Here is a 26,877-nt window from a genome sequence, read left to right as displayed (position 1 = left end):
CATTTAGAAGCTCATTTTTAACTGTTATTAGAAGCTTTGAAAAACGCATATTTTTTATTTGTTTATATTTACATAAAAAAAATTCAAAAAGCTTTTATAGTTTTTTTGCTTTAAATTAGTTATTATAGAAATAATAGTGCTAGATATGTAAGCATATATCTTTAGCTATTTAACACTTTCTGCTGTAAAAGCTTTTCAAGTTTTTCTGTTTATTATTATAAACTTGACATTCATTATTAAATTGACATTTACAAAAGTTGGAACTAAGTAGTGAAAAATAATAAAATTTTAATATTTATTTTCATTTTATTGAAAAATATTTAATAGTGTCAAAATTTTATTAAAAATTAATAATGGAAAATTTAAATTTTAATGAAATATTTCCAATTGAGGTAAGAAGTATTTGATTGAAAAATGGAATGTGCAAATTCAAGAAAAAAGTGAAAATTTTTTTTGTTATGTTTGGATGATAAAATTTCATTCCCTTTTGTCAGCTGTGCAAAATATTTACGTGTTTTGTTTTATTTTTTACAAAAATGCATTATTTGACTTAATCAAGTGATAAGTAAATACATAAATATATACAAATAGCTGAGTTCATGCAAACAGAACATGTATGAATTTAATTTATAATATTAGCAAAAATTATTCCATATATATTTATATATATAAATATATTGATAAAACAAATAAAGTAAATTTTTGAAAATTACATTTTCCATTTAAAATAAAAAGAAATTTCTTGTAATTTTTCCCGTTATAAACATAAATAAAATCCGCCGGTTAACGTAATTTTTCAAGGTCATTTAAAAATGAGCATAATATGCTTATATTAGATACGTGAGAGAGCATGCAACTGTATTAAGTATATTTGTATTTAAGAAAAACATTTGAATTTATAGAAAGTAGACTTGTCGAGAGAAACTTTTGGTATTTGAATTAGAAATTAATTTCATTAAACAAAGAAGATTTATGAAGAAAATATTAGAACCCGATCTCGCAATGTATTTTTTAAATTAATCTTTATACGTCATAATTTTTAATACGAATATGTATCTAATATCTACATACACACATATTTAATTGTAAAAGATTATTGTAAAATTTATTTAAATGATTTAAATGAAGATATATGAAAGCTTCTCAATTACCTCACTAAATCATTGTGTAATACCAATTATAATTACATAATATAGGTCATCGGAGCAATTAGATTTAACATGTTTGAGAGAAATTCGAATTTTATAATAAAACCTTGTAAGATCGTTTCGCTTTTGTTTTTGTAGCCTATGTTTCAACAATATAAATAAGTACATAGATTTGAAATATTGAATTAATAAGTTTCAAAGATTCAGAGCTAGGCTATACTATATTTTTTCGTATTTATGCAAGAAAATGGTCTTAGATCATTCAAAAACTTTTCAAATCGCATTATACAATTCTATGATATTACTTTTTATATTAACTAATAATTTGAATATAAATTTAAATATTTAATATGAAATTTTCTAATTTTCAGATAAAATTGCACATATTCAGTTACTTAAATTTTGGCGATATAATTGCAATATCAACTGTTTGTAAAGAATGGTTAGAGATCACTAAAATGGATGATTTCCAAAATAAAATTTCTATAAGATTTTCTGGTGTTTATTTATCTGATATTAAAGAACCTGCATCATTATTTCTCAATAAAACAAGACCATTTCGTAATTTAATTTTAAAAGATTGTGAAATGGAATATTGTAATAATTTTTTGAAAACAATGGGTTCAACATTAAAATCTATAACATTTGAATTATGTAATAAAATGTCACCAATACATTTTATAACAATTATTGATAATATTGAAAATTTAAAAGAATTATCAATAAAAAATTGGTGGGGCTTCGAAAAATTTGAACTTCTCGATACGAATGATAATAATTCAAAAATATTATATTTAAATTATATTGAAAGAGAAAAACATGCACTATCAAAATTAGAGAAATTACATTTACATGTAAAAAATAGTTCAGCATTTCAAGAAATTGCTGTTAGATTAACTGAAGTTAATGAATTAACATTAAAAGATATTTATTTTGATTTTTCTGGACCGATGCCATTACATAAAACATATGTCTGGTATAATTTATTAATGTTAGATAAATTAAATTTAAAGAGATTTGAATTAAATGGACATTTTTTTCCAAGTGAGGAATTCTTTCAATTTTTAATAAGACAAAAAAATTTAAAAGAATTACATTTACGTGGCTTACATTATTTACATGATGAACAAGTTGATTTAATTGCAAATAATTTAGAATTTCTTGAAGTACTTAAAGTACCATTCTGTTATCATGTTTCAAATAGGAGTCTGGAATCTTTGTTAAAATTAAAATATTTAAAGAAATTAGAAATATCAAATTCAGTACAACATGAAGCTGGTATCGATGATGTTGTTACAGATGAAGGTATACAAAGAACAATTGCAAGACAAAATAATGATAGATTATTGGAATTAAGTTTGGGATCAATTAAATTATGTGATAAACAGATGTCATTAATTGTACCGAAATTAAAAAATTTAACATCACTAGATATTGAAGCAAGTGATATTGATAATGATAAAATTACTGATGAATCAATTCAAATTATAATTAAAAATTTAAAATGGTTAAAAAATTTAAATTTAAAAAACAATATAATGGTGAATTTCAATGAAATTATGGAATATAAAAAAAATTTGAATTTTTAAATAAAAATTTTATTTTTTTAGATAACTGATTATGGTTTAACAGGATTAAATCAATTATCAAATATAGTAGATGGTGTACCAATATCAAATTTAAAAGGATTAATAAGTTTAAATTTAAAAAATTGTAATAAACTTACAGACATTTCGCTAATACATGGTATAAAATTTTTGGAATTAAGGCAATTGTCGATTGGAGAACTCCCCAGTTATAAAATGATTGATAATACATTAGTATTTATTAATTCTACAAATTTTACGGAAAATGGTTTTAAAGCTTTAGCAAAAAATTGTCCATCATTAGAGAATTTAAATTTTTCAACAAATAATTGGAATTATTTGGCAACATTATCAATATTTCCAAGATTAACACAATATATTATGTATAAGAATTGTATCAAGTGTGAGAGAACACTTCAAGTAAGTTTTTGAATTTAAGAAATTTATTTTTAAGAGTTATTAAATTTATTCACCTTAAAATTTAGTTTAATAAATTAAAGTTTTTGTGGGAATTATTGTTTAAACACCACTTCCAATTTGAACTTATTTGTAGAATGAGATTTTTTTTTTTAATTTTAATAAATTTACATAGTATTTTTTTAATAAAATATCATATAATTTTCATTTTAGTTCAATTCAATTGATAGACGTCATGTTTGCATCATGTGTAATGTAAATGTGGATTGATATTTTTTGTAATTATTACGAAATGTAATATAAGTGAATTTAGCAACTCAAGCATAATCAACCGGATCGTGGAACAAGAATCGAAGTATCTATTAAAAATATTATGGTACTAATAATAATATTTTACTAGTAAAAAATTTGATATATTTTATAGTTTTTGGTATTATAGTGTGATAATCTTACAAACAAAAAAAATTATTTTATTTTCATTATATGTATTCATATGTATGTTTGTGAATATTGTATGTTTAACGTTACTATTATTCATAAATAATTAAAGCAGTGTAATAACGATTCCTTTAAGAAAATATAAAATGAAAAGTGTTTTTGTCTTATCATTGGACTTAACTGTATAATAAATATCAGACCTATACACAAAGGCGGGAGCGAAAAAATTATGTTTTACTTCTTGTGACTTCTTCATTTATTCAATTTAATTTTATATAAATAAACAAATTAAATCATAGAATAATTCAAAATTCAAAAGTGAGAGTAGCAGTGTACATAGGCGTAAGAAGTTTGAGTAAAAAATTGTTTAACTCGTTTAAAAATATATTATTTTAAATTACCCTGTTAATATCGCAGTATTTCATTTAAATTCATTTATCTAGGAGAAGAAAAAAAATGAAAACTAATAACACAGGTATTAAAAATATTAATATAAGAATACCTTTTTGATAAATATTTTTGCCGATAGAAATGGAAATTTGTTAATTTTGAGAGGCCAGTGCCGGAAGGAGTAATGAAATAGTAAACAAAGTTTTTCTAACGAAAAGATGTATTTACGAAATAATTAGCCCACAGTTTTGTTAAAATCGCTCTAAATCATAAATATTATTGGAAAATAATCATTCAAAATAATCGCTACTTTTAAAGATCCTTCATATAGGTATAATTACATCTTTCTATATGTTTTCCAAAGTACAATAGAAGAACAATCTCCCTATACTTGAAAATATTAATCGTCAAAAATATCTTTTTGTGGGTTTAAAGATGCTATATACATATATTTTTATATTGGGGGAAATTGGTAAAATTTCTCTTAATTTTTTTTTATGAAATTGAAGCTTTCTAACCAAATACTGTTATTTTTTATTAACAAATAAACCTAATAACGTAACCAACATTAAATTTATATGTTGTCGAACTTCCCTTATAATGTTTAAATTTAATTTCTCAAAAATAAATATGAAAAGCTCTCAAAAAATGCGATAATATCAAATTGAGAATATTATCTTTGAGTTTTTCTTTGTTTCGGCCTTCGCGAAATCACCAATATTTCAAATCCATCACAAAGTTTATTTAGTTTGCAAATTGATTTCGTGAAGTTAAAAGCTCTATTGAATAGTTTTATTTTTAATTAAAAGATAAAAAAAAATTAAAGTGGTGAATCATAATGAAAATAAATTGTGTGCGTTAAAATAATTAAAAGTTTTTATGTTAAAGTAAGAAACCAAAAAAAAACGCACATTAGAAATATTTAGAGTTTTAATTCTTGAAATAGCTATGTAAATTTATGTATATGTGCATACATGTAAATATTTTACATATAGAGAATTGAGAGTTCATTAAAATAATGTACGCATAGTATTTACGATAAAACTGCATATCAATGATCAATGATATAAAATGAGAAAGATAAAATATTTTTATCATTTATTTAAATCAAGTTCAAGATTACGTTAACAATAATAAGATAATTTAATATTAAAATTATTTTATAAGAACTTTTTAAGTTTACCAATAAAAATTTGTGTTTTCTTTCAAATAATTTTGTTTTTGTAAATTTATATATAAAATACGCGTATGTATGTGAAGCAGCAAATTATTAGTCACTAATATTTAATCTATACTCTAGCTGGTTGTTAATGTTATATTGTAGTGATAAAAAATCAACAAGAAATTCATACTGAATACTCATATTAAGCTTTTTATTTTAAAAACTCAATATTGTCCACATACAATGCTTAAGAATGTAAACAATAGATTTTGATAATTTAAATTAAAATTTATAGTGAAAGTGATGATAAATTTTTTGTCTACAATATAAATTAAGTTATTTATGTAAAATAAAGTGACCATCTGTCACCTACATATTTCTTAACCGGAATATGTATGAGACATGTTTTACGTGCCTTCATTTTCTTTAAATCAATATTCAAAGGAAATGTATGGATGGCATTTGTCCTGCTTTTTTGATTAATATAAACTTTTAATTAATTTAAGATTAAAAACTAGTATCTTGCTTTTTACAGTGAATTTTGATTAAAGATTTAATATAGAATTTTCAATTTTCACACGTTTTGATACATTGTATATTGTGTTTCTAAATGTAAGAGGACTTTATGTTATACAACAGAGTATACTCAATACAAATAAATTTTTCTTCATATAACTGATCGTTTACATGATTGCATTTTAATATAACTGCTATTGTAGCTTACTGCTATATACATAGTATATTGTATCAATATTCATTTTAAAGAATAGGTCATCAAAATAACGAAGAAATTTTAAGTGTTTTTATAAAAATCAACTACATATGTTACAATCCAACAATTTGTACTTGCAAAGAAATGGTCACTCTATGTAAAATACATTATTGTATGCACAAATATATTGAAGTTCATATGATGTCATAAATAATATGAAAACTTGGAGTGAAATTTCCACAAATAGTCTATTGCCCTTATATTTTATCAATTAATAAGAAGTTCTATTTTTAAAATTTTAATCTTTCCCTTTTGTCACAAAACAAAAAAAAAATTTTGCGTATTATATGGAGTACTTGTAAGGTAAATGAAAACATCGCCTACAAAATTTAAGCTATTCATCTAAGAATTATCGTTAATCAATAAAAGTACTTAATTTATTTTTTAAAAAAAATTTATAGGTATATTTGGGGTCCGAAATATACCTTTAAAATGACCTTTTTAAAAATTCATAATTGAACGTTGAAATCGTTTATTTCCCAAAGATATTTATTCAAAACTGAAACACAACTTCATAAATCTGCCAGAAACTGAACCTTATAATTCATGAAAATGATTAATTTAAGTTCAGTAAACTTAGACATGTGATTAAAACTAGGTTAACGTGTATTTTAGATTCTCAATTCTATAATATTGAATGAAATTTATTTCTAACGCAAGTCTATTTTTGTCGCGATTTCGAGAATCTGAAAATGTTATATTCACAGATGTACATCATACATAATGAATGTTTTCTTTAATTTTCTATGTTTAATATGAATAGTTTAAAGTGTTACCTTTTAAATGATCAACAAACAAACAGTCTATAAACTATGCTGAATAGATAAAATCGAAATTTTCATTTAGAAAAAAAAAATTAATTTCATAAAATTGTTTCCTTCTTACTCTTCAAAATTGTATGTTTCATCAAAGAAATGTAGAAAAACTGGTATTTAGATAGGGAATTTCCCCGAAAAAAAAACCACAAATGTTTTTTTACATAGATATCATATGAATCTCTTTTTTGAAAATAAATTTCTTTTTATAGATTATTAATTGGATAGTTTAGAATACATCAGATCCTATATTGATCAAATTTGAGCTGTATTCTATATTTGATATTAAATTTATAATGTTAATGAGAAGTGATAAAGGTAATAGGTATACGATGCCTTCATAATTAAGCACACCTTTTCACCATTTTTATCAAATGACATTTAAATAGGTACATTGTTATTTACGAATAACATAGTTGAGAATCTCTGTCTTCGAGGGCAAATTAAATTACCTATCTATATAATATAATAATCTGTCTTTGATTGCGTCATTTAATTGTTTTTTAATTTTTGTTAAGCTTAAGTTATAAAACTTAAAAAAAAAATTTGATTTGAAAATTTTAATAATTTATAATAATTTAATTAATTGTGTATTTTTATTTCAATATTCAAATTAAAAATATTTAATGTTAAAGTATTTATTAAATATTTAGCACAAGACTATTTAATTATTACGTAATTTGAAAAGATCATTAAGAGACTGTAATAAAATTTGAAAAGGAAACCATATTATTGACATTTTTAATTTGTCTTAACTTTTTATATCCTTATACTTGCGCTACTGACTGTAAAATTTAAAAAGAATTTCAAAATATAACAAAGATAAGATAAGAAATTTTAAAATAGTGACAAACGGCAGTTAATTGCGTGTATTTATTGATGAATTGTGTTTTAATAAAAACGAATTATTTTTTTTGTAATTGCTTTTCTTCGAATTTATTTATTTATTTAAAAAAAAAATAAAATCTAAACTAAGCTAAATCATATAACAATCAATTTGATTTATACATGCATACATGTGTTCGTATATACCTACATAATATGTGATATTGTTCAATTAAAATTATTTTGCAATAATTTTCTCGAAAATTTTCAATTTTGAATTAATCCTGGTAATGGATTCTACATTAGAGAATAAAGTTACAAAAAATAATTTAAATGTTAAACAAGAAAAATTAAAAAATATAGATATGGATGAGTGTAATTACACGGATAAAGAAAAAAATAAAATTCAATACGTTAATAAATGGATAGAGAAGGAAGAAAATAATTTTGAAAAAAGTGAAGCCGATGATCAATCAAGTATACCTGAAAATTCAATTGATGATCAATCAAGTATTCCTGAAAATTCAGATGTTACTTCAAATATTTCATACAATAATAATTTATTAGACAAATTCGATGATCTTGAAATAAATTCTGCAGCAGATGATAATGACTTCGAATTCAACTACTTAAATGAGAATCAATCTGTTCTAAACAGTATAGATGGATTAAAACAAACCATAACAAAAATAACAAGTGTTTCATCAAGTCTTAAAAATATTGGCAATGTAAGTATTGCAAATTCAAAAGACGTTCGTATTGGCAATGTCACTTATATTACTGGTCCAATACATGTAACAAATACAGGCGGTGGTAACATTGGAAGTATTAAACAAAAAACTTCACCAGACAATCAAAAAAATAAAAAACAAAAATCATTTCGTGTTAATTGTAGTAAAACTGATGCCGAATTTAATGAAGAAAATGCTCCACGAAAAGATTGTTTCTTAGGAAATGATGTTCGTAAGTTATTAAGTTTTAATCACAAGCGATGTTACATTTATAATCATTTTTAAAAGTTATTATAATTATAATAATTACTATAATTATTTTAGAATGTGTTATCCAACCAACTACCTTAAGAATAGTTCCTAGAAGACTATGGTTAGCACAAAAACCAATGAATCCATATGAATATATTGACGGTCCAGTGCCATATGTTGTTATATGTATGTATATAAATTAAAATTATACAAAATTATTACTTCTTAAAATTCTTCTTAATTTAAATTTAAAAAAATTAAAATTTATATAGATCTTTAATTAAATAGTTAATACTAAATACTTGTATGGTTAGAGAAATTTTAAGATTAAAAGTATGTTAATCTTATATTATTCATTAGTATATATTAATCTGCTTATATTATTTAAGAATATCGTTGTCAGTTTTATTTATATTTTTATTAGCTGCAAATTAATGCAATAATTATTTTGTAGCTCACACTGCCACAGAAAGTCCAACAACACAACCTGAAAATGTTCTAGTCATACGTTATATACAAGTAAGTAAATTAAAATTATAATGATATTTAATTATAATAAGGGTGTTATAATATTTTGTGCAATATTACTTTCTATATTACTTTTTAAAACTGCAATTTTTTTCAAGTTTAAACTTTAAATATTGGTAAAATACCCTTCCATTACATAAATTTACAAAGAGATCTTTATGTTATGTAGATTAGATAAGAATAGATAAGATTTAATGTAAATATTATACAAAATTTCTAGGTTTTTCATGTGGAAGGACAAAAATGGGATGATATCGGATATAATTTTTTAGTAGGAGGAGATGGTCAAGTTTATGAAGGAAGAGGTAATACATGCGCTAATTATAATATCGTGCTAAAAACTCTATAACAGCTTCAATATTAATATATTTTCTGAAAAAGACAATAAAGTAAATTAAATCATGCTTTTGTCGTTAAGAAAATGGTTTTTCACAAAATATAAATCAATTCAAAAATTTCAAACGAAAATAAATATCATTTTATCTATTGAGAATAAAATTTTGAATCAGAAATGAATGTTAGAAGGTGCTGAAATACCTTAACTATTTTAAGTATTTTAAATCTCATACATACTTATTGTTATAGTTTTTCTGAATTATAATTCATTTATCTAAACATAACAAACTTTAATTTATGTTTCAATAATTAATATATTTAGGTTTTGGAGTTGTCGGTGCTCACGCACAAGGCTACAACAGAATGTCAGTTGGAATATCGTTTGTTGGTTGTTTCATGAAAGAATTACCAACGGAAAATTCATTAAATACATGTAAATTATTAATTCAAAGGTAATTTGAATTTTATGCTAAATGAACTAGATAATACAGGCGATTTAAATATATGTACATACATTAATTATGTACATATATTTAAATTGATATTAATGGTTTAATGGAAATATGTATACATCTTTTTTTCAAAAATTTTATTGTATAATAACAAATACATTAAGATTCTTTACATTTCTTATTATTATTATATTTTTGTTAAAACTGTATGACTGTTAGTGAGTTGTTATTAATGATATTTTCATTCATTTTCATTACTATTTTTTGAATAAAGCGGTGTTGAACAGGGATATATTGCGGAAGATTACAAATTAGTAGGTCATTGTCAATGCAGTCCCACAGGTACGTTTTTGCAATTTAAATTAAGAAATTGCCATATATTAAAAAGTTCTTGATTCTTTATTTTTTAAATTGGTAGACACAACTAAATAAAATTTGTTTTTATTTAACAGAAAGCCCCGGTCGAATGTTGTATGAAGAATTAAAAACTTGGCCAAATTTCTGCAATATTCCAAAATTATAAATTTTTCTTTTCATCTACTTTAATTAATGTACTTGAAACAATAATAGCAGTTAAGAACAAAACTTAATATATTATGTAATTTTTGTAATAAAATTTAAATACAAAAATTTCATTTTAAATTTTTCACTTAATAACTGGATTTTAATTGTCTAATAATTAATAAAATAAATTTAACTTTTTGTAATCTTTTAATTAAATTAAATCTTTTACCTGATAATTGTCCTATAATTATAGTAATTGGATTATTATACGACATTGCACAAACGGTAACTGGATAATGTTAAATTAAATTTACAATATCATATTATTTTTCCGTTAGTTGTCATAAAGTGAAACTATACGTGTTCTCTAATAAATTGATTGATTAGCTGCGGGAACAATGAAGGCTTTGATAGTTCAATACACAAATACAATATTTTATTAATTTTTGGTTTTTATTTTCACTTTTTTTACACTTATGAAATTTAATTAACAATAATTACGTTTTTTTATATCAAATATAAATTAAATTTCCATTTTTCAGCAATTAAATATATAAAAAATATAAAGGATTGTTTAATATATCACATTAGTATTCTGTTTAATAAAGGTATATTTATTCCATATTCGAAAGAATAAATTTAAGAGATGTAAAAATATAAATATGTAAATATCATATTATGCTTGACCTTTATCAAATACAATTATAATTTTATAATATAATTATATTTTCTTTATTTAAAGTTTTATTCTATAAATATCGAATAAAAACACACTACTCTTAGAAACCTTTTTTTTCAATTATCTTGTCATGGAAAACAGTTTTTCTTTATTATGTCTTTTAATTTTAAAAAATACGATTTAACGTTCTTATATTTACGGTTGATTAAAAAAAAATATGTATTATTATTTATATTTACTAATTGTATTTAATACATTTAAAATATATCCGTATGTGTATGTAAATAATGATTAAATGTGATTGAAGAGTAGCATTGTAACTTCAAATTCATAACTTATATTGAAACATTTAATATTAGATAATTCTTATAAAAGCTGAACAAATATCGAAGTTACAAAACACAGAAAAAAATTAAAAATAAATTTGAAGTTGCTTTTATGCTTGCCTCTCCTATTGCTATTGTATTCAAATATAATACAGAAAAACTTTAAAAACCTATGTACATAGATAATAATTTTAAATAAAAAAAAAAATTCCCTAAAACTTAAAGTATACAGAACATAAACTATTGAATATTAAAATATATTAAAATCAAAATCAGATATATGAAAATATCATAACACTTAGAGTTAAAATCAGTATTAGTTGAGCACTTCTTTCTCCAAAACATCTACCTTCATTGAATTTGCTAAAAAATATTTAAATACAGTATAAAGCTTCATTAAACATTTTTTCATCATTAACATCAAAACACTTCTTTGTTAATCTATAACATTTTCGACACTCTCCATTTGGTAGACTTTGAAAACATTTTATATGATAGCACGTACCACATTTTTCGCAACGTGTAACTTTAACTTGCCAAGGATAAACAGGTTCTTCACTAAAACATATCTCACAAATGAATCCTCGAGCAGCACACAGCTAAAATAGCAACAAAATAAAATATTAAAAAAATTTCATAAAATTTTTAACAAAAATCTTTAAACTTTTGATATTACCACACAATTTGAGATATGTCTTTCGCATTTATCAATTATTATTTTTAAATTCTTTTGCAATGTTCCCTCTTTTGTATCCACAAAATCAGACATTGACCATTTATCTGGATCAACAGTTACGTAGGTTTGTATTTCATAAAATAATTTCTCCTCGCTATAAATCAATGTAACAAAAAATTAAGAGAAAAAAAATGTATATTTTAAAATAATTATATAAACTAAAAAATAATATTTATACTAATAATATAATATAATAATATAATATAATATACACATTATTATATAATAATACAAACTAAAAAATAATATATAAAATACTAAAAATTAATACGTTTCGCTTACTTTTGTGAAAATCTGCACGTAGTAATAAAATCCTTAAGATACTTTAATTGAGTTCTATACAGTTTTGCAACAGCCAAACTCCGAACGCGTTTGTATAATGTTGGCGCAAGGTGGGATAATATAAATAAAGGATATTGCCATATTTCTTCTAATAACCTATAAGAAAATACACTAACGGGATATAAACCAAAATCCCATTTCTTCAATACTTTAGCCGGAATAATTGATTTATGATTACGATGGCATCCTGTACAATGATATTTTCCTAAGTAGTGACAATAACGAAATCGATTTGAATAAATTGGAGCAACACGCATACCACACCCAGCACAACGGTAATTTTGTTTTTGCATTTGAGTTTTACGTCTTTAATTAAAATTATTTCAACATTTATATGTGCAAAAAAATTTTATATTCTTAAAATGTCTAAAACTCACCCAACAGAATGATGGTCTGTAAAGATTATTTGTTTTCTAGGTGGTGCCCAATCTCTCGTTCCTCTTTGAATTTGATGTACAACATGATCATCCGGGTTTTCTGATATATTTACATCAGGAATTGGTAAAAGATCTTGTGGTACATTATATCTTGTACAAATTTCTTCTGATACCAACCATTTAAGCTCTGCTACACGGGGTAAATCTGTGTCATTAAACTTTGATATCAAAGATAAGCCTACATTTTCGGCTGAACGTGAATCAAAACCACATCCCCATTCAGCATAAGCGACATGTTCCAAGTGGACGTTATCGTATGACTAAAATGTAAAAATTTTGTAAAATTATTTATATTTGAAATCAATTTTTTTAATACAAAAATTCTAATTTACATCTAATAATTCATCGTAATCTTTATCTTCATTTGCTGATTCGGCGGTGGAAGGTGCACTTGAATCTTCTTTAGTATCTAAATAACTAGTGGCAGTTTCAACAATTTCAATAAATTCATTTTTTTTATCAATATTTTCGGTTTTTTTGGCTTCTGATTTATCTTTTATGGGATCGGTTTCTACTTTCTCAGCATTTTTTGGCTTTTTTATTAAATTTTTTACAATTTCTCCTTCAGCTTTGGTCCACTTAATATGTTCTATTACAGAAATCACAGCCTCTGAAATTTTAAAATGTGCATTTTCTCGTTCCAAATCGGTATGATTACTTGAAAATAAATTTGTCTTTAATAATGAAGCTAAATTTTGATCATCAAAAATAGTATTTGAACGACTATTATTTGAATTTAGATTTGAAGAATCTGGAGTGAGCATAAGATCATCAAAGACGTTAACATGAGCCTTGATAAGTTTTTCACCATCTCTTGTACAACCAAACGAACTCAGAACATCATTTTTACTTAATGAGTTTGAAAAGGAACCAGCTATAGAGGAAGAATTTGAATTCATACTATATTTGTCACAAGATCTTATTGAAATTGGATCGCTTTTTGGAGAAAAAATATTCTTTGACATAGACGATAAGAAACTTATAGGACTAATTCCTTTTGATGATGTGGATGTCAGTGACGATGAAATATGATTAACTTTTTCGTTTTTATTTAAATCTGCAATTTTAGCGTTTGGATCATCTCGATCAAAATGAATTTTTATATCCGCACTGTTGTGTAAATAATTATTACTTTTATTGTATTTAATGGTTTTGTTAGATTTGTAACGGCATGATGACAATTTTTTGTTGTGTTGGCTTTTCTCTGGGGTTAATTTTTTTTTTATGGCTCCTTTGTCATAAGAGCTTTGAGTGTCTCTGAAAGTTCCGTCAGAACTTGAGCAAACTATAAAATTTACTTTGCAACCGTCATCTGGTGTGGTAAGTTGAGATTCTGAAAATACATCTATTTTCGGACTAGATCCACTGAGTCTGCGATATTTCAATTGATGAATGTCCCTTTGTGGAATCGACATTGGTTGCGAAACAGTTTGACTGCGTGGCCTCTGTTTGAATGTTTCTGCAATATTTGGTAAACTTTTACACTTTCTCGCAATAGCAAATGACAAATTTAAAGCAGATTTTCTTTTTTTTATTTCATCAAATTGAACTAAATCGTGAACTGTTTTTTGCTCCAAAGGTATTTCGGTAGTGAAAAGTGAATTGATTTTTTCTTCTTTTTCTGTAATGTGATAATAAAACATTATATTTAAATCTTTTTAACGATGGTTTTTTCTCTCTTAAATTGTTCAAGGTAAAATTGAACAAAGGATATGAATACCTGGAAGTATTCATTTATTGCCATAAATACAATAATAAACAAGTATACTTACCTACCTATATATATTTTAAATGCAATTTGTGACAGAAAAATTGCAAATTAGTATATACCTAAATAAATAGTATAACTTACCTTTAAATTTTGTATTTGGAGAAGTAGAAAAATGAGGATGAGAACTTGATCGTCGATGCGATTTATATTGTTGCGTTTCGTCAACAGGTATATATAAACTTTGGCTGGCAAAATTTAATAAAACGGGTTTTCGCAGTTCAACTGCAGATATACATATAAGGCATGCATTTGAATAAATTTCATCTCTTAAAAATGCATTTTCAGTGTAATGAGTTTCCATGAGTTCTTTGTCTGATAACAGAAGTTGAAGATTTGAACATAATGATGATTCACCAAATTTTTCATAAATCCACAATGATAAAACTTTTGAAAATTGCTTTTTATTTACAACATCAGAAAGTGAAATATCAAATTTTGAGTTAAAAGCGTTAAGCCAAAACAGGTCATTAAGAAATTGTTGATAACTTGCACACTATTAATAAAAATGTTATTATTAAATATTTTTGATCAATTTTAAAAAACTATTTTAAAATACATTATCAGAATACTTTAGACCATTTAGTAAAATTAAGTTGATAGCCTCCACTAACTGCGTTGTGCTTTGTTGATCTACTTTGTAAAACCATAGCTCTGCAGATTTTACAAGGTACAAAAGCAAACCTGGTAAATTTTCAGTGTGAAAGGTCGACTGCATCTTAAACCTATTATTTTCCATATGTATATTAGAAAATTTAAAATTTTTATTGTTAAATACTTACAATCATAATGGACTAATCATAATAAATTTAATCTTAACTAATTTTTTAATTGTTTACGAAAAATATTTGTATTAAGATAATTAGTGTATAAATTTTAGTATTGTTTTCTTTTTTATATTGATATTTGATAACATATGATATGATGACATTTTCGACAAATGACAATTTATACTTCAAGCGCATTGCCAAAAGTTTACAATTCTAGTATTGTACTACAATAGCAACCAAGTTTAAATTTGTATTTTGTGAAAATTTCAATGAATAATTTATAGTGAAATACATTTTGTGTAATTATTCTTATATTCACTATAGAGAATTTCATAGAAAAATCCTCTGGTTTTTTTACATTGATTTTTAAGTTCCCCTATTAAAATTCAGAATATGTATATCGTGTTTGGTTTAATAACATTCAAAGTTAAACAAAATGTTGCACGATGCTATTAACACCTAACTTCCTACTACAAATCTATACAAGAAAAGAACCAACTTCTTTCTGTCTTTTTGAATTTTCAAATATTATTTGTCTCTTTAAAATCTTTTCTATTAAAAAAAAACGTTTTCGATCACAGTACAGTAAATCGCATGCATGTTATAATAATATTATAATCTCATTGTTTTATTTTCGATAAATTGACATGTGGTTTAAGCCTATATAGTATATATAATAATAGATATATAATAATAGATATCAATTGTTGAACAACTTTTTCAATATCAAAAATTGCATTACCTTGGTTTGGAGGAGATTTCGAAATATATTTCACTCATTTTGAGTCATTGCTTGTAAACGAATTATATTTTTTGTTTGTTGGTTTTGAGTGTTTTTCATTTTATGTTGTCAAAATTGTCACTCAAAAATTGTTAAGTTGAGGTTTCTTTCCACTTCCGATTTGTATTTGGATTCTTTTAATTTTGGCAGTAGAATGGAAATGTTCAATTTTAATTTTATAAATAAAAAACGTGTGTTTAAAAATTACAAAAAAGGAGAAAAATGAAGAACTAGTCGGTTTCTGTACATTTAAACAGTATAGTAATAATTAAATTGCAATGGGTTTGCAATTAATGAGCCAAACGTGAGTAAATTTTACTTAAATTTTGTATAACAATTGAAAAATGGTAAATTTTTCTTTCTAATGAGTTTATTTAAGGAATAGTGTTAAATTCAATCCGAAATTTAATTCAATATTAATATAAATTGTATTTTTTTTTATTAATTTTTAATTATACCAATTTCTTAAGAATTCTCTGTACATGTGTGATTTTTTTTGTAAAGGAATAGCGTGGCGTGGTCATGATTAATACGTTCAGATATAACCTTTATTCATTCATTGAATTTTCATTTAGAATTATACTCTTGCATTAGTTTAATATCGGAAAATAAGTTATATTATCCAAATAAATTTATAATTCTCTAAAATGCATATTGCCTAGTTTAGTCCACTAGGTTCTTACCTGTTTTCCTGAGGTATTACTATTTTAAAACTATTACACGTGGTTTTTTCGTATTTATTCACCAGGGGAAGTACTTCTGATTCCCGCCAAGTATAAATCTGTACACAAGCATGTGCATTTATAGTGCACATTACATTTGACCCATTTTTATATACTTCCGCAACCGCACAGCAATATTACATGCATATTATAAAATGCAAATTAAACGAATCTACATATATATGCATGTAGGAACTTAGAACGGTTAGTAGGTTGACTTATACATATGTTATTTAGTAAATAGGTAGTTTAGTATCTACCTGGCTTGGTTAATTTGTGTGATGATATCATAGTAGACAAGCATATAACTGAAATGTTTTGTTGAATACTTTTTGTCTGAATATTAAAAAAGCAATTCTAAATTTTTAAAAAATGTATGTACCTACCTTTCTACAGAAATACTAAAAAAATATTTTCCATTTTCAGGGAGTTCTATGTACCTACATAAATTTCACAAACGGATCATTTGAAAATGGTTAGTATTGGTCGCAATTATTTAGTATGGTGAATTTTCAGAAAATATAAGTGATGAAATTTGTCATGACGGTCTTCATAAATATAGTTGATGAAAAAAATGGCCTTTTTACATCTGATTTATATTATACGTTTTAAAATTTAAATTTAAATATGCTTTTTAATTTTTAAATATTGTATTTTGTATGATTTCATTGTATCTGAGTATGTATGTTAAATTGTCTTTTTCATATTTTTGCAGGCTTATTTAATTTTCATTTCACCCATGGACAATTGCTTAAAGTGGCAGCAAAATAAAAGAATAAAAGAAAATAAATCTGAAGTTATGTTGGTTTTATTGCAATGTATTAAATAAGAATAAATTTTCGAGCTTGCTGCTGAAGAAACCAAAATAGATAAAAACAATTTATTTAGGTAAGAAAATATTTTTTTTACATTCGTTATAAATCTTAAATTTCTACGTTAGCACAAATCTAAAATATTTAATGATGATAAAAGTTATCCCTATCTTAAAAGGTGTGATGATAACAACTGTGGTACTTTATAGCTGAATATTTAAAATAATTTAAAAGAAAAGCAAAAAACGATACATATGTACATACATTTACCAAGAAATTTTTATTTCAGATGGGTGTCTACTGTGGGGTTCAATTTTAATCATCGAAATAAAATTGTTCAGCAGATGCAATAATTGTACATCTTATTCTTTTTAAGCTGTTATTTTAAGAAATAAATGTTTTAAGATCTAATTTTTTATGCAACAAAAAAGCAAGACTTATTGTTTTTCATTATTGACATTAATTGTCATAACATAATATTTTGTAGGTAAATACTAAGGCATATTGGTAATTGGGCTCATTTGGGTTTATTTAATAAATTTGTTGGTGATGAGAAGGATGTTCCCCAAATTTTCTTACCAATTTTGTTTAAGTCTTTATTTACGGAAATCTTACCAAGTTTTTTATTCTTTTGAAATATAATTTTTAAAAATTTAAGGAGAACTGTATATACATACATATACTCCCGAGTTTTTGTCCTGGATAAAAAAGGACTTACAATAATTGGGACATGTACTGAAAGATCTAGAATCTAGATTGAGTATTAAGTCTTTTCACATAGAAATATTTTCTGAATATGTAACACACATCACTTCAAGATTCAACATTTTTATATTATGCTCTTCTAATTAACAATATTTTTGCAGTAACAAAAAAAAATGAAAAATTCCTTTTGAACTTTAAGTGCAAGTGCCATTTTCGAAAATCCTATTTTGCAGTTTGGATTTTATCAAACACGGTTTACATTAAAAACTAAGTTAGAACTGAATTACCGAAGTTCTGTTTCTGGGATAAAAAGGTATGTTTTGAATATTTGTCATTATTGTTACTGCTTGTTCTAATTCTAACATAGCTGTAGCAAAGAAATACTTACGTTATTAGATTTAAAAAATCTGAAAAAGACAATTTTGGAGTTAAGTTGTAACTTAGGAATGTCAAACTATGCTAAGTGTACCTATGAACTAAGATAAATGTAGCATTACTCGGTGATTCGATACTTTGGATAAGGTCCAATTTTTAGTTAAAACTAAATAAAACGTGTATTAGATACGTATTCAAATTTATACAGTGATCTATTTTAAAGCAAAAATTTTGCCTTTAAAATAGATTCCGAGAAATATTTTAATTTAAAGTTTTGTTTATTTAAATCCGCAGCACAATTGATTTTCTAAATCGCAGTTCAATGCACCATGTTTATGTTACTATCTACAATTACAATCTAAACTTTATCATTAAGATGTTAAATATCGAATTCGTGAAATAAAATATATTAGGTATTTAAGTTGCATTCCGACATAAAATTTTAAAACATCGTCTACACTTTGATTGTTTCGATAACATTAAATTAGTGTGTAAAGTTGTGTTTAATTCTTTAAATTTTAAAATCATTCAAATTATTTCATATATTTCGCATATATGTATGTATGTAATTTCTTAAGATATTTTCAAAATGTGTTGAATTGGAAACAAGTTTGTATAAATTTTTAGAAAGACATACAATTTATTTGAATTTTTGATATAAGATTTTAACAATTTTTTGAAAAAGCAAATTTTGTCCACAAAGGCTTTAATTTTTAGTAAAAATTATTCATAAAAACTCTTATATTAGATTATAAGCTACAAGAAAGCAATTTTTTTTTTTAATTTTCTGCCTTTAAAAAGATATTGAGTTTCAAAATACAAGAGCATTACTATTTGCTTTTTAACAAAATAACCCAAAATTTTTTAACAATTTTGATTAAATTTTAAAATAATGAATTTCTTCTACATAAAATTTAATTTGATATTAAAATCTTGATTAATGGTCAAGTATATACAAAAAAAGACTTAATATTATAGGTATAATAAACCTAAAACATTAGCTGTAGGTATATATTACATATTTTTATTATGTCCTGAAAAACAGAAAAGAGAAAAGCATAGTCTTTCATGAGAAATCATAAACAATCAAAATTGTTTTCTTATTCTTCGATAAAAGGAATGTTCTCTTTTTCCGTTTTATACGATGTATTTTTATTAGAAAATACCAAAAATATCTTTGGTTCCTTGTTTATTTAGTCCAATATGACCCGTGTTCTATTGATAAATTTAATATCCTTTTAATATCCGGACGGAACAAAATTAATGTAATACCTACTCGATTTCTTTATTATTTTGCAATAGGCAAAAGAATTTTCTTGGTTAAAAAGTTGAACTTAATAAGGTGCAAACGAAATATTCTGAATTACTGGTTCAGAATGTAAGTAATGTACATACATAGTTACTTTTTAAATGTAACCATAGTTACTAAGTAAAATCTTTACCATAGTTACTAAGGTAAACTGAGGGTATCTATAAAGGAATATTTTGAATTATTTGAATGGATGTCGAGTTTGTGTGTGCACACGCGTATCTTAAGTTGGGTTGAACCGATTTTAGTGAAATTTTTTTTATGACTTTATTTTGGCAATGTCACGGATTGCTGAAATTTTTTAAATCATTTAGCTAGTTTATGTTGTCAGACGTTTTTGATGTTATTTTCTTGATGGGGCAGAAGTACATAAATCAAACTTATATCTTGTAGTTGTCAACGATTAATTTCAATGTGTTTGTGTTGCGTAACTTCCTCTTTTTGACTCATTTTTTAGTTTATTAATTTTACTTTAATTTTTTTGGTAAGTAAAAAGATTAAAGTGAAATCCTTTGATCGAGAAAAATTGCTGTACAAAAAAAAAGAAAAATTTTTAAAGAAAATTTTTAGAGAAAAATTATTGCTGCAAATGATTTTTTGAATTGTATTGTTTCTCTAATTTTGATATTTTCAGAATTCTGTTGAAGATTTACTTGTTGGTGGTGAACGAGAAAATTTCATTACCTGATTAATAAAAATATTTATAAGATTTATAAAATTCTTAAGTGCATATGTATCTATAACTTTGTTATTTTATAGCATTTAAGTACTTATGGAGATATAGCACTTCGAATTAAAGTAAAACAAATAAGACAAATTATTTTGAATGTCGTGAATTTGGATTCATTCGAAATACGTACAAATATTTTCTATTTTTATCTAGATATAATTTCTGGCATATACGCTGTCCGCCGAACAGTTCAACATTTTTAAACTCTTTGCAATTTCTTTCTTTTTTGTTAAAGTCCCACGATTCCACACTTGAAGCATTATTCAATATACATAAGTAGTTGTATGGTTAACACAATACTTCTGTAACTTCTATGGAATTAAAATAATTGCCTTATTCAAAACTTTTCATTGTTTTAAAATAATTTGTTAAAAGTATAATTTGGTAGAATAAAATTAAACATCTTTGAGCCCTTTACTGTTTAAATCTAAAAAATAGATTTTAAATCAAAACAAAAATACCAAAAGTATTCATTTTTATGATTCCTATAGCTTCTTAGAATCAATTTGGGAGTAAGTGTCTTTATTGCAACTTTAAAAAACTGCGTCATTTATTTTCATAATAATGCTGAAAGAATATTTTAATTAATAATAATATAATAAGAATATTCATAAAATAAGGGTTTTAATTTTAATGTACATATGTATGTATTTAGATACATATGTGAATTACATTATAGAGAAGAGGAATCATTTTCCATGTGAATAAATTTTTAATATTCTATAATTTCCTTTTTGTAAACTTGATTTACTATAATTACAATTTCAATTATTTTCTGTGGTGGATTTTTCAATATAATTTATTCTTGTAAGCAGCAGACTAAGTATGTACATAGATACTAAATAGGCAAATTTTAATTATGTGCATTAAAGAATATAAATTATATTTTTTAATATCGTAGAAGAAGGCTAGAAACACCTGGTAAACTTGAGAAATTGTTCAGATTACTCTTTCACGTTTTTATTTTTAATAAATTTTTGACTGAAAATTTTATTGTTTTGAGTACATGTACGTATAATGTATGTGTGTTAAATAAATAATGCTAATTATTTAAGGTTTTGTTCTTTGGAAGCGAAGACAAAATATATTATAATTATGAGAATATACATAATGTGTAGTTATTTAAAATTGTAAATTTGGTTGATAAGATAATTTTAAGAAGAAATAACAATTTGCGGTTAATTTAAAGAATCTCCAGTGAGTAAAATGTATAGAAATCTTGTGCTATAAAAATTATAAGATCAAGTAATCAATTAATTAACCGTATATAGGTACAATAAGTCATTTAATAATTTGTAATTCTTTAATTTGTTCTCATATTCATATATTTTATATAATATATGTATGTATGTATTTCTGAATTTGTTCTGACGTATAGAGATAGAATTTTTAATACATTATTTTGGCAAATCAAATTCGCATATATTAAAAATTTATGTTGAAAACACAATTTTGTTGTGCTTTAAGATATTATAAACACATAATAATGATATTCCATTTATTAACCTTCAAATTCCTATGTGTATAGTATAATAAGGATTCCAAAAATTGTGATTTTGTAAAATTTGTTAAAGTTTAAGTCATCGTGATATTATAATATATGCTATGAAAAATGTGTACATCATTATGTACGTACATACATATGAATGTATATGAAAATCCATAATAAAAAATTCTTAGAATTGTCTTTAATATACTTATATAAGATAAAAGTGGATTAATAAAGTATCGTGACATTCTAATTTAATCAACTTTTTCCATTATGATTCTGCTTGAAAATAAAATTTACTTATTCAATTATTTTCATCTAAAAATTTTATCACTATTTTGTATACTTAACTACTACATGTGCAATATATGTACATGTGTGTACATACATTACATATGATACATAATGTAGCTTCTACTTGTATGTAATGATATATGTATATGTGTAAATTTTAATTTAAAGTTCATCGTCCCGTTTTCAAAGTCAAAGGGTATTGTTAATATTGTAGACGATTGTTTACAATTTTTCAGTAGCATACGTATTTCAGTAATATACGTGCTTATATGTATATATATATGTATTTTTTATATATTTACATATAAAAGTGTATGCATATGAATAAAACCTTTAAATCATTATCTAGCTATTTATATTACGCATAGTTAGTTGAGCAAAAATGCAAACATATTTTAAAAATCTTCATTGGTATCGAATGAAAATTTATTTACTTTTTAGAATTTTGCATCATAATTTGCTTGTGATACGGGATTTGTTTAAGTTCAACATACATACATACATATATTAACTCTATTGCTTGTTATAGAAAAAAATTACTTGAATATAGTTAATGAAATTTATGCGCGTGAGACAAAGAGTGCAGTAGAGATAATTATGATGTGATGGCACTACATTGAAAGTACAATATCTTCATATTATGTACTTCTGTACTCTTTACATTAGACTCATATGCAGATGAGTCTAATGAAAATAATCACTACATTCACACAAATATGAGTAAATAACAAAAGCATAGGTATTTATTAAAACAAGATCTGATGTCATTCCATTTATTGAATATGAAATAACAGGTTGTGAACACAATTATTCGATTAACCCTCTCATAAGCGCATAATACCTATTTCATAATTTTTTGTAATTCTGCAACTTTAACTTTTGGCTGGGGAGATTTTGGTTTTAATTTTTGTAAATCGGAAAATTTTTTTACGAATATATTTTAAAATTTCGAATTTTGCTTATTGAATTTTTAGTGTAAAAATTTGTAAATTATAACATAACTTCACATTCAAATACAGGTATCGCCGACATAACCACTGTCAGAATCACAATTTTATTTTCAGCTCTTTTATAGATTTCTGTATGAAATAATTTATTTTTACACAGATTTTTGTAACAGGTTTTGTTTTAGTGTAAATGTCGCATACATGTAATTGATGTGTTTCTTTTTTTTATCTAGGAGCAATATGTATAACAGCATAAACGTGTGTAAAATATGAACATATTATGTAAATATTGGAATATAAACAATCCCTGTAGTCTATTCAAGTCAACAAAATTTTGATTTTGATTTAAAATGGTATGATTTCCTATACTATATGTTTATAGAATGTCATATAAATGTAAATGTACAAAAATATTTTTCCCCATTTATCAAATATTTGAAGTTTTAATGTAAGAGAATATGAATTATTTTACAATAAAATAATCTAATGATATATGAAGCTCTAACAGAAAAAAGTAAACAAAACATGCTACAGAGTAAGACCATTGTATACATAATAATATTGTATATAGTATATTACATATAAAAAAAGTAATTTTAAAGCGCATAACACTCTCAAATTTCAAAGTTAAAAATTTAGCTAATACTTTTTCAAAATAATACGATATTTTAAAATGAAACTATTTACTACTATGAAAATAATAATTTTCGGGAACAGAAGTTAAATGACTAAAATAATTAAAACGAATGTAATATTAATATTGTTGTAACAATTTGCATTTTGTTTTCCTGTAATTAATTTCGTAAGCAAATTAGTAAGGCAAATGTGTTTTCATGTGATTAAACTCAACATAAGATAGGTGAGATTGGAAATTTTCGAGCAAACTACTTATAAGTTGTTGCCTCGAAAATATCATCCTCAATAAGTTCTCAATAAGTTTTAAAAATTGTAATTCGCTTTAATGTAGTTAAATTGATATAAACCTTTATAGTTTCTGCATCAAAACGGTTTTATTTTGTATGTGAAATTTTTATTCTTATTTTCTGAATTTTTCTTAATAGTAACCATCAAAAGATAGATTATCAGAACGTATAAACAAAGTAAAAAAACAAAGTTTTATATAACTTTGGTTCTAAAAAAATCACTTAATGATGTTAACCTATCGGAAAAATTTATAAAAAAAAATTTTATTGTACCAGTTATCTAATAAAATTTATCGTGAAACTTTAGCAATTGCTATTATAAACTTTTTGATCATGTATTACATAGTCGCATATTATTGGCAACAAATTGCCACAATATAGAATCAATACTATTGAAATTTTGGGATATTGTCAGATTTATGCTATAATAACTTTGTAACTTGAACAATAAGGATAATATTATCAATGTTGTTTAAAGTAAAAATTTTTGTAAATTATTTGTATATATAGATATATTATATTTCGTTTTTATGTTAAAATTTAACTTGTGAAGAATTATACAGAATAATGACTACTTCACTTGAAAGCATTCCTTTTAGAATGTTCTTTGTAACTTTACACGCTTGTTTGCAGTTCAGAAATATGTATATATGTATACTTACGTATTTCTAATTTAGGTAAGTGTAATAAAACTTTAAAAATTAACTTTAATATTTAGTGTGTATAAGAATACGTTAACTCTTCTTGAAAACATAAGGTGTTTATTAAAATTTAAGAATGTTAGAAACTTTTTAGCTCTAATTTTGTTTACTATATTTGGATTGAGATGGAAGTGTTATCAAAGCAATGTGAAATGTGAGCAGTCATTTAAGTCCTTTTGTTTTTGTATAGTATTAATCATTTTCGTTTGTTTTAGGTATTTGCCCCGTATGTGTATAACGGTATAACGGTATTTGAATTGAGTACACACTCTTCAGTTTAATCATACGATTACAAATTGAAATCTTTCAATGAATAGCTTCGAAATTATAATTTTAATTTTATTTCAATAGGTGTATGTTGAATGAATGAATGTTTTTGAAAAAAGTGTAAACTAAACCTCTAGCTCAGTCAACCAATTAAATACCTTATTGTAATGAAAATAAATTTGATTTCATTTCTCTTTTATGTGTGATGATTGATCTTTTTCTTTTTCCGAAAAAAAAAAGAAAATGAAAATTCTCATTTTTATGAGAAATCGTAAAAATTCTAAATAAAGATTTTTCATTACAAAGAAGAAAATTACAAAGGATAAAAAATGGGAAAACAAAAAAATTACAAAGATTAGGAAGAATTGACTGTTTTATGGTCAACAAAATCAAAAATACGATTTTATTATAAGGAAGAAAGGAAGGAACTAAAAGGGAAAGTATTAAAACGCAGATGTTACCAAATAAAATTTTTCTTTTTCTTCTTTTCATTTTTGTTTTTTTTTTGGTAATATTCATTCAGGACAATCGGTATTAAGAGATTTTAACAAATTTTTTTACATCAAAATATTTGCATTGTATTTGCTGCTGATGATATAAGATTATTAGTTTTGTGATTTATTTATTATTCAATTTACTTTTTTGATAAGACTCTTTTGGCTTATGTTTTACTTTTTTTCAGGTTTTCATATTGTTTTTGTTTTCCTTGAAAGCAACGACATAAACAATTTTCAGAAATTTCAAAAGAATCAACGATAAACTTTTTTAGATTTATTTAAAGAGCAAATATTTGGTTTTAGTTTCAATTAATGATTTTATTATTATTCATGAGAATTTTGTTCATACAAAGCTGGTATAGATATACGAGTAGAATAATAAATTTATGATTTCATTTGCAACGTCTAAAAGAAGGCAACGTGTTATTTTCGATTTGAGTTTTTAAAAATGGTTCAAATCAAATGATAGTAATTATTACATGTTAAGGGTGTCAGTTTCAGTGGCACTATGTAGCATGACGCTGAGGAATTTTCAAATTTTTACTTTCCCCACTGCCTTGAATGTTTTTTAAATTAAAAAACATATATTATATGATCTCATTTATAAATTGAAAAGTTCTAGCTTCGCAAAAATTAAATTAAATAAAATTTAAAATAGGCCGAAATTTTCAAGAAACGAGAAAGCAAATAAGAATTTTAACATTAGTGTATGATACCGCCCAGACTATGTATTTCTCTATGTATAACTCTATGATATGAATTCTATGCTTTTGAATAAACCTATAATAAATATGAACCAATGTTAAATTTTATAATTTAATTTTTTATTATTGTTATTATTCGTTTTACAGTATAGACACTAACGTTTGTAGTTTTGTAAATATTGTAATGTTATAATGTAAAATTAATTT

The 26,877-nt window shown here is 24.1% G+C and overlaps 3 protein-coding genes and 1 long non-coding RNA gene across 5 annotated transcripts; 3 read left to right on the top strand and 1 right to left on the bottom strand.

Moving 5' to 3' along the window:
• Positions 1-270: 270 nt before the first annotated feature.
• Positions 271-4,107, top strand: LOC129619078 (uncharacterized). The gene is made up of 4 exons (XM_055534160.1): positions 271-392; positions 1,520-2,689; positions 2,759-3,154; positions 3,365-4,107. Exons 1-4 carry the CDS (start codon positions 354-356, stop codon positions 3,419-3,421), a joined length of 1,662 nt encoding a protein of 553 aa, XP_055390135.1. The 5' UTR covers positions 271-353; the 3' UTR covers positions 3,422-4,107.
• A 3,678-nt stretch (positions 4,108-7,785) lies between these two features.
• LOC129618945 (peptidoglycan-recognition protein LE-like) lies at positions 7,786-10,493 on the top strand. Its single transcript, XM_055533980.1, has 7 exons — positions 7,786-8,516; positions 8,609-8,722; positions 8,991-9,055; positions 9,285-9,369; positions 9,723-9,852; positions 10,127-10,194; positions 10,305-10,493. The coding sequence occupies exons 1-7, from the start codon at positions 7,844-7,846 to the stop codon at positions 10,373-10,375; spliced, it is 1,206 nt and encodes a 401-aa protein (XP_055389955.1). The 5' UTR covers positions 7,786-7,843; the 3' UTR covers positions 10,376-10,493.
• Positions 10,494-11,201: 708 nt separating this feature from the next.
• LOC129618769 (run domain Beclin-1-interacting and cysteine-rich domain-containing protein) lies at positions 11,202-15,556 on the bottom strand. 2 transcript variants are annotated; one of them, XM_055533739.1, is made up of 8 exons: positions 15,427-15,556; positions 15,204-15,369; positions 14,729-15,140; positions 13,209-14,497; positions 12,817-13,136; positions 12,380-12,745; positions 12,026-12,191; positions 11,202-11,960 (listed from the first exon to the last, which is right to left on the bottom strand). In XM_055533739.1, the coding sequence occupies exons 2-8, from the start codon at positions 15,360-15,362 to the stop codon at positions 11,736-11,738; spliced, it is 2,937 nt and encodes a 978-aa protein (XP_055389714.1). In that variant the 5' UTR covers positions 15,363-15,369; positions 15,427-15,556; the 3' UTR covers positions 11,202-11,735. The 2 variants fall into 2 exon arrangements, with proteins under 2 accessions (XP_055389714.1, XP_055389716.1); XM_055533741.1 differs by having other exon boundaries at positions 11,204-11,960; positions 12,038-12,191.
• A 794-nt stretch (positions 15,557-16,350) lies between these two features.
• Positions 16,351-18,157, top strand: LOC129619119 (uncharacterized). Its single transcript, XR_008697843.1, has 4 exons — positions 16,351-16,499; positions 17,344-17,392; positions 17,633-17,805; positions 18,019-18,157. It is a non-coding gene; the product is annotated as an uncharacterized LOC129619119 (long non-coding RNA).
• Positions 18,158-26,877: the final 8,720 nt, after the last annotated feature.

This window comes from Condylostylus longicornis, unplaced genomic scaffold (assembly GCF_029603195.1).
Source record: "Condylostylus longicornis isolate FDR11 unplaced genomic scaffold, ASM2960319v2 ptg000010l, whole genome shotgun sequence".
In the NCBI taxonomy this organism is placed as follows: domain Eukaryota; kingdom Metazoa; phylum Arthropoda; class Insecta; order Diptera; family Dolichopodidae; genus Condylostylus; species Condylostylus longicornis.
This window is presented reverse-complemented; position numbering and strand designations above follow the sequence as displayed.

Bases quoted from the DNA above. Each gene is read 5' to 3' on its own strand.
- LOC129619078 (XM_055534160.1), top strand. From the start codon at position 354: ATGGAAAATTTAAATTTTAATGAAATATTTCCAATTGAG. The intron at 393-1,519 runs GTAAGAAGTATT...TCTAATTTTCAG, and splicing joins ATGAAATATTTCCAATTGAG to ATAAAATTGCACATATTCAG. The intron at 2,690-2,758 runs GTGAATTTCAAT...TTATTTTTTTAG, and splicing joins ATTTAAAAAACAATATAATG to ATAACTGATTATGGTTTAAC.
- LOC129618945 (XM_055533980.1), top strand. From the start codon at position 7,844: ATGGATTCTACATTAGAGAATAAAGTTACAAAAAATAATTTAAATGTT. The intron at 9,853-10,126 runs GTAATTTGAATT...TTTTGAATAAAG, and splicing joins TGTAAATTATTAATTCAAAG to CGGTGTTGAACAGGGATATA. The intron at 10,195-10,304 runs GTACGTTTTTGC...TTTATTTAACAG, and splicing joins TTGTCAATGCAGTCCCACAG to AAAGCCCCGGTCGAATGTTG.
- LOC129618769 (XM_055533739.1), bottom strand. From the start codon at position 15,362: ATGCAGTCGACCTTTCACACTGAAAATTTACCAGGTTTGCTTTTGTAC. The intron at 12,746-12,816 runs GTGAGTTTTAGA...TTTTAATTAAAG, and splicing joins ACAGACCATCATTCTGTTGG to ACGTAAAACTCAAATGCAAA. The intron at 11,961-12,025 runs GTTTAAAGATTT...TTGCTATTTTAG, and splicing joins ATTGTGTGGTAATATCAAAA to CTGTGTGCTGCTCGAGGATT.